At 54.2% G+C, this 7895-nt stretch overlaps 2 protein-coding genes across 2 annotated transcripts; one reads left to right on the top strand and one right to left on the bottom strand.

Moving 5' to 3' along the window:
* Positions 1–833: 833 nt before the first annotated feature.
* K437DRAFT_288548 (AAA-domain-containing protein) lies at positions 834–3857 on the top strand (the record flags this gene model as incomplete). The annotated part of the gene is made up of 6 exons (XM_013386183.1): positions 834–1128; positions 1162–1374; positions 1449–1781; positions 1848–3043; positions 3112–3270; positions 3333–3857. 6 exons carry the CDS (start codon positions 834–836, stop codon positions 3669–3671), a joined length of 2535 nt encoding a protein of 844 aa, XP_013241637.1. The 3' UTR covers positions 3672–3857.
* On the bottom strand, positions 3780–7610 carry K437DRAFT_249641 (ARM repeat-containing protein; the record flags this gene model as incomplete). Its single annotated transcript, XM_013386182.1, has 6 exons — positions 7266–7610; positions 6241–7092; positions 5142–6169; positions 4935–5066; positions 4032–4868; positions 3780–3964 (listed from the first exon to the last, which is right to left on the bottom strand). Exons 1-6 carry the CDS (start codon positions 7436–7438, stop codon positions 3780–3782), a joined length of 3207 nt encoding a protein of 1068 aa, XP_013241636.1. The 5' UTR covers positions 7439–7610.
* Positions 7611–7895: the final 285 nt, after the last annotated feature.

Here is a 7895-nt window from a genome sequence, read left to right as displayed (position 1 = left end):
GGACTTCTCCTTGACGAGGCCAAATACCTCTTGCCTTCGAGACTCAGGCCCAAAGAGCCACGAGAGTGCGAACACGGTACATATGACGAGGAAGATTCTCCGCCAGGATAAACATTTCGGAAGTCCCATCGTCCACCCACTCTGCAACGATGCACGTACGTTGGCAGCCAGCAACGAGGCGCCCTGGCTACTCAAAAATTCAAACTTGTGTTCGAATGAAGAGCCTCGGCTGCTATCACTGTCAGCGTCTTTTATTCTACTGACGCCGTTAGATTTGGCAATGAAATGTTTCTGTTCTTCGACAGCTTGCAACTCGAGGCTCTCCTTGCGGCTCTTGCCGGCGCGGTGGCTATTGCGACCCAGTATGATGGGCGAATTTGTTTGAGACGCAGCTTCAAGTGGACGGTTCGTAAAGCGCAAGTATCAGGCTTGTTTTCGCTTGCAGAACGCTTCCCTTGTTGCTACCTGCCGTGAAGCTGTCCTTGCAGGTTTCCGAATGTGGCTACTTGAAGTTGGCAAGCCCAGCACCCAAAGCATATCGAGACAGGAGGAAGTCAGCCGGCAAGTTGTGCAATTGTGCAATCGGTTGCAATTGCAAAAAATATATATGAAAGTGCCAGACTCTACTTCTTTAGCTTCGCTCATCATCTCCAAACTGTTTTTCGTCTACCTGAATGACATCGAAGTCAACGTCAACGTAGTCAACGTCAGCGTCCTTGAAGAGCTGGAAGGTATTGCGAAGCCTCAGGCGTCCTTTCTCATCTTGCAGTGCACGGATAGTTGCAGGGATATTCCTCATTGTCCTCGGTCCGGAACGAGAGTGCTTCGCAAGAATGAGCCAGCCTGAGGTTGGCATCGAGCCGGCGTCGCTGACGCTACGGCCCTGGGCGAGTACCTCATCGCGCAAGGGGGCTGGCTCTTCTTCTGGCCCATCGAGCAGTAGGTCATGCATATTGTTCAGTGCTGAATACATGAGAGCTCGAAAGATCTCCACCGGCGCGCCGGTTGTCATCGCAGCTCCAGATGTCGCTATCCTGGACAAGAACAGCAGGGACTGGTGTGTGGGAGCTGCTTGGCCAAGCTTCTCCTTGTCTGGAAACAGTGCGTATTGTGTGAAGCTCGCTTGCTGTAAGGACTTCGACTGAACCTGGCTTTCTTGAGTAGCTGTCTGCCTTCACCCCAACTTGGCGGCCAGCTCGGCCAGCCTTTCGAGGCCAGATGGAGAAGTCAAGGTCAAGGCCCCGCCTGGAGTCAAAGAAAATGTTCTACCAGAGGCGTCCTCTTTGCGTCTTCGGATTTCTGATGAGCAGACTTGTGTCAAGCTCACACAAGACGATAAGAGACTCTTATCAATTATGATTAAAGAGCACCTAGGTGTGTGCTTCCCTTGGACGGTCGAAATGAGATATGCGTCCTGACAATCATCGTCTTTGTTTCAATATGGACAGTGCAGAAACACTTCGTGCGCCTGATGGAGAGGATCAGCCTAGAGTTCAATCAGAAACTGATCATGTTCGACATCAGCGGGGTGACGCTCTTAGCTCCTCCGGAGACGGAGCCACTGTGCTTTTCGCTGTCCCGTTCCACAAACGTCGCATTGACCAAGCGGAAAGGCGCAGAGAAGGCAGATCCTCAGCTCACCAATGGTGATTCATCATGTCTAGGGCTTTCCCACAGTACTGCTTCCTACTCCGACATCGGGGGCCTGGACAAGCAAATCCGTGAGATCAGAGCCTTGGTGGAACTGCCTCTCCTGCGGCCACATCTTTTTGATGCATACCGTGAGTCGATGTCACTATCAACATCTCTGGAGGCCTGAATGGAATCTGACGATCTGCATTCACCAGGCCTGAAGCCACCGAGAGGCGTCCTTCTCTTTGGCCCGCCAGGTACTGGCAAGACGTCGCTTGCACGTGCCGTAGCGGCCTCGACCCACTCTTCCGTTATGGTGATCAACGGACCCGAGCTCTCTTCTGCTTTTCACGGTGAGACGGAAGCAAAACTTCGCAACGTATTTGAAGAGGCCAAACGAAAAAGTCCGTGCGTGATCATCATCGATGAAATTGACGCGCTCGCGCCTAGGAGAGATGCCGGAGGCGGAGTCGGCGCGGAAGGTGCTGGGGAGGGCGCCGGTGAGGTCGAAAGACGCGTAGTTGCGACACTCCTCACTCTTCTCGACGGAATAGATCTACAGACCGAAGGAAGCGATGCATCAGAAACCAGCGAGGGCAAAAAGCCAGTTGAAACTCCTCTGTCAAAGCGAGGTCCACGGGTAGTCGTCATTGCAGCGACCAATCGTCCGAATGCTGTCGATCCAGCCCTTCGCCGGCCTGGCCGACTGGATCGAGAGATCGAGATTGGCATTCCAACAAGCGCAGCACGAGCGGCTATTTTGACTGTGCAGCTCAAACACGTCCCCCACAACCTTTCTTCGACGCAAGTAGAACAGATTGCAGCTCGTACACACGGTTACGTCGGCGCCGACTTGAGTGCCCTTGTCCGTGAAGCTGGCATGCACGCAATACGACGATCGTTTGAGGGTGAAACAGACCCAGAAGATATTACGAACCACTTTGACAAACTGCAACTTTCTGAAGCTGCACAGGCAGGCGCCCTTGGCTCTTTGTCAACGCTCCAACCGATCAACGTGACTGACATCCTTGATGCCATGTCTGTCGTGAAAGCGTCCGCGATGCGCGAGATCGCATTTGAAACCCCCAAAGTATTGTGGACGGACATCGCAAGCGGCGAAGGCGCGGGTGCCTCGGTGCAGCAACAGTTACGAGAAAGTGTGGAGTGGCCGTTGCAGCACCCCGAGGCTTTCGCCAGACTCGGCGTTGACGCGCCGAAAGGTGTCCTGCTGTATGGTCCACCAGGCTGCAGCAAGACCCTGATGGCGCGAGCACTGGCGACCGAGAGCGGTCTGAACTTTATCGCCGTCAAAGGACCTGAGCTTTTTAACAAATTCGTCGGAGAGAGCGAACGAGCAGTTCGGGAAACGTTCCGAAAAGCCCGGGCCGCAAGTCCATGCATTGTTTTTTTCGTGAGTCAAAACTCATCAGCATCGAATTGCGGCCACATTTCTGAACTGATTCGGAGTTCACGGTGTAGGACGAGATCGATGCTCTCACAACGACACGAGGAGCAGATGGAGAGGGCACGGGTAGCGCCTCAGATCGAGTCATTGGCAGCTTGCTCAACGAGATGGATGGCGTGGGCACTGTTACCAGCGTGATCGTCGTCGCTGCGACCAACCGGCCAGAAGTCATCGTAAGTCGCGCTAATCCACATGTTGAGCTCGACCGACTCTGACACAATGTACAACCTGGTAGGACCCTGCGCTGCTGCGTCCGGGAAGGTTCGACCGTCTGCTTTACGTAGCACCACCCGATCGCGGCACACGCCTGCAAATGCTCCAGCATCGGGTCAAGCGCATGGCGATCGCATCAGACGTTGAGCTTGGAGCCATCGCAGACATGACGGAAGGTTGTTCCGGCGCAGAAGTCGTCTCAATCTGTCAAGATGCAGGGTTGCTCGCCATGTCCAGGTCTCTGGACGCGCAGGAGGTCGCCGCAGAAGACTTTTTACAGGCGGCGCGAAGCATCAGGCGACGCATCACGCGCGATATGATTGCTAAGTACGAGCGCTGGCAGGATTCGGTGGCAACGTGAATATGTGGAGATTGGGTCTAGCATTCTATTGCTACAAGGGAGGGGGTGGTATATTGAATATGTTCAGCAGCATGCTTTTCATTTTGCGTTGAAGGAGAAGGGCCACGGTCACTCCTCGTCCTCGGCAGTGATGGCCGCCAGATCCTCGTCCTTCATTTGAGAAACGGTGTGCAGCGCCTGTTGTTGGTCAGCCGGAAGCGCCGCAGTAAGACTGTTGAAAGCGTCTGGGTGCTTGGATTGTAAGTCTTGCATGACACTACGGAAACAGTCGTATATCGGCAGCTTGTCCAGAGCTTCGCGTGAAGAAATCATCAAAGCTTAGTCTGGAACCCAAAACATAACATGCGGCTGAAAACTCACGGCTGTCAAAGATTGCATCATCGTCCTCGTCATCGTCATCAAGCTCCTCCTCCTCGTCATCATCGACTAGCTGGCCAACATGCGCAGCTGCCGCCTTTTTGAGCTTTGCGCTTTCTTCTGCAAGGAGTTCCATGTAGTCGTTCGTTTCGTCGTAGACGTCCGCATCGTCCGCGAACGACTTGTCTGCCAGGCTGCCATTTACCTCGACGCTGACGCCGCCATCCTCAACATCCTCATCTTCATCTTCAACATCCTCGAGGATGTCCTGCAACTCTTTGCGCTTCCGCACAACGGCTGGCATATTGGCCAAGTGGATGATGAGGGTCCCAAGCACCTTCGGTGCCCGCTCTTGCACGGAAGCCGGCATGTTTTCTGGCGCAACGGAAAGCATGTTGAGGAAGGCAAAGATGCACGCCCGGCATTCGTGCACACGGTTGTACGCTGCTACGCGAGACGTAACGGCGTCGATGAACCCACCTGTCGCGCCCTTGGACTCGAGGAACTGGAGTGTGAGCGTCGGGTTGTAGATAAAGGCATCAAGTACGACAATCTCCGCCCATTTCCGAACTTTCAGATCCGGCGCTGGCGCTGAGGGATTGTTCATTGCGTAGTTAATCACCGTTTCGAGAATTGCCGGCAGCTCAACGTCGAATGAGCCTTTCAGCACCAGAAGCATCACGTCTGCGATCTTGTAAGCAGCCAAGTAGTCCGCGGCGGCCATATTTGGGCTGTGCGTGGCTGTCGCGAAGATCTCGGACAGCATGTTGCGATACTTTTGGTTTTGCCGGAACATGTCGGCGCCAAAGGTGATTAAGTTGTCAATCGTACTAGTCATTTCTAAGAGAAGACAAAGGCCTGTTAACCGCGCACACGCTTCAGAGGAGTCGCGAGCATGCCACTCACCAGTAAGATAGTCGGGGGCCCAGGTGGTGAAAGCGTTGTGCATCAGCTCAAAGATACCCCACATCTGCTGTGAGATGTTCTTTTGGTAAAACGTCAGCATGTCGACGATGTCCATCACATCATCCAGCAGTTCTGCCACAAGGGAAAACAGAAAACGTCAGCTGTCGGCAGTCGGCTGGCATTGAATTACTAGCAACCAAGACTTACCAGCCATCTGCTTCTCAAATGTGAAGGCAATGGCGGGAAGGAGCACTGCTTCGATCTGCGCGAGAATATCGGGCTTGCTCTCAGCGGCAGAGATGACCTGGTACATGGTCGCGAGGTTGGCCATGGCAGCAAACATCTTGTCCTCGTCATTCTTGCCCAGCTCGACCTGCTGCGGTCCACCCTCGCCTTCCTCTACACGTGCAGCAGCATCACTTAGCTCCTGGACCATGCGAATGAACGAGTCGCGCAGCTGAGTGGTCAGCTCGACCGCAAAGGGGAGGAGTTCATCGGAGAAGTGCTCGACGACCTTCTCCTGCGTGACCATGAGGGTGTCGAGATCCGTCTCATCGCTGAGCTTTAGCAGCTCCTGCATCAGACGCCCTGCGTTTGGAGCCATGATAGACTGCACCTCTTCATGTGCAATCAGCTCCCCGAGTGCCGCAGCGGCTTGCACCCGCACCGGCAGCTCAGAGGTATCCATGAGGCACTGCATGACGCCATTGAAAGCGCTCTCAAGTGTCGATGCGCTGCTCCACTGCATGCCATGCTTGTCGAACACCTTGATCAGCTCACAAGCACGGAAGCGCAAGAAGCCATGCGGCGAGGAGAGCTCTGGGACGATGTGGTGCGCAAAAAATTGGTCGAGCTGCGGCCCGACGATAGTGTCGTTGACCATCGTCTGCTGCATTGCTGCTGCCAGGCGCATGGCCCCTTCTTTCTCCTGGGCGGATCGGCCTCCTTGGCCTCCGGTGGTAGCGTACGAAGCCATGATCGAGTTAACAAACTCGAGCGTCGGCATGAAACTCGCCTTGCGCTTGCTCGTGACAGTCTCGAGGAAGATGCTTGCGCTTCCGGCGGGCGAGCTGTATTCCTCCATTGGGTCCATCTGCGAGCGGATGAACTCGATCGCATCGTCCTCCCACAGCTCTGCATCCATCTGTGAAAAGCACAACAGAGGGAAAGCGAAAGATTGGATGATGGCAGCCACGTGTGGTTTGAGCATTGCCCAGGTGGACTTGGGTTTCACGCTGCAATGCAAAGGAAAGCTCACGACCGCGCTCAACAGGTGTTCGGGCAACAGGGACGATATTAAACTCACCACTCCGTGTAGAAAGAAAAGATGAAGTGCATCGCCTTGTTACTGATGAAGTGACCATCGCTCTTTTGTGCCTTGAGTTCGGTCTGCTTGAGGTAGACATTGAGGATTTCCGGTGCAAACTTTTGAACAAAGACATCGGCGAATGGCTTGTACATTTTCATGTTGCTCGGAAGCTGCGACGGGTTACCGTACTTGCTGAACAGGCGGTTGAGGGAGAAGTAAGCCCACTTCTTTGCCTTCCACCAACTTGACTTCGCGCGTTCCTCCGGCTCGTCGGGAAGCTGAACAGCATTCACCTCGAACTGAACAACTTCGAGCATTAGCGTCCCCCATGGGATGATAGAATCGTGTGACTGCTGATGCGCGGAGAGCTTGGAGGTCATGGAGCGCGCGTAGGTCTTAAGGATCGCGTGCAGGATAGAGCCGGCGTCTGGGCTCGAGGCGTTGGGTGAGGCGAGAAGTTGTCTGGCAGTCGTCAGAATGTGTGGGAACGTCGAAGAAATCAAACCTTCCAGGATGTTCTCGTCGTCAGACCAACGGAACGCCTTGACGACTTCTAGAAGCGCGCGAATTCCTGCATGGACGCTTGCTGCATCGTCCGTGGAGCTGATGTAGTTGCCGATCTCCGACATGAGCTCGGGCCATTGCGCTGGAAAGTCCGTAGCGACCATAGACAGCAAGGTGGTGGTGATATGCATGCGCAGGCGCTCAGGTGCACGTGCAAGAGCAGGAAGCATTCCCGCTTTGAGCGCAGAGCGGTCCGAAGAGGCGATTGCAGAAGAAGAGGAGGCGCCGCCAGCGCGCTGTCCGCGCGAGACATCCCAGCCGCGGCGGACGCGGTTCTTGACGTAGCTATGAAATCAAGACAAAAAGAAATCAGCAAGATTCTCAACGCAGAGCAATTCTCTTTTCTCTTGCAAGCCGGGTTCCGAATGCGTTTTGAAGGGGGTCACCACATGAGCGCCTGGCGCTTCTTAATTACCGCCTAAATCCGAGCACCTACCGCGAATCTTCTCGAGACTCACATGGCAGCGGCCTGCCTGACAGCCAGGTCAGCGTCTTGGCTATTGACGATCTGGAATGCAGTCGCGAGCATGCCATCTTGGGACTCCAGCTTGCGTATCTCGAGCTCCGCGGCCTTGCGCTTGTTTGGGTCGGCGTCAAAGGTGGACGCGAAGAGCGCGTAGAGCGTGTCCATCTTGGCTCGCTCGTGGCTTTGTGGCTCTGTTTTACTACCTTGGGGTCTTGCCCGCAGTCCTGCTGAATAACAGTACCCGGCGAGGCGGCTCCTTGGGTTGGAGCCAGTGCAAAAAATAAAGTTTATGTAGTTGGGCTTTGCTTCTCAATTGGTGACCCGAAGCACCATCTGCATAGAGCGAAAGGAGGTATGCTCTCAAAGTCAAGAGTGTTACATTTGTGTATTGGATTCTGGTATACAAGCACTACAGCAGTCAAAAACAACAGATGACTAACGCTTTGCGGTGCAGATTTTTTCTTGGTGGAACGAATGAGTCAGGTGTTTCGGTGCAACAAAAAATCCAAAAAAAATGCTAAAAGAATAGGCCCCGCTGGGACTCGAACCCAGATTAGCGGAAGATGAACTGACGCTGTGACCGCCATTAATCAGAATCCGCTGTGATAGCCACTTACACTAC

Source organism: Tilletiaria anomala, assembly GCF_000711695.1.
Source record: "Tilletiaria anomala UBC 951 chromosome Unknown K437scaffold_82, whole genome shotgun sequence".
Classification (NCBI taxonomy): domain Eukaryota; kingdom Fungi; phylum Basidiomycota; class Exobasidiomycetes; order Georgefischeriales; family Tilletiariaceae; genus Tilletiaria; species Tilletiaria anomala.
The sequence above is the reverse complement of the archived record's forward strand: the minus strand, read 5'-3'. Positions and strand labels throughout refer to the sequence as shown.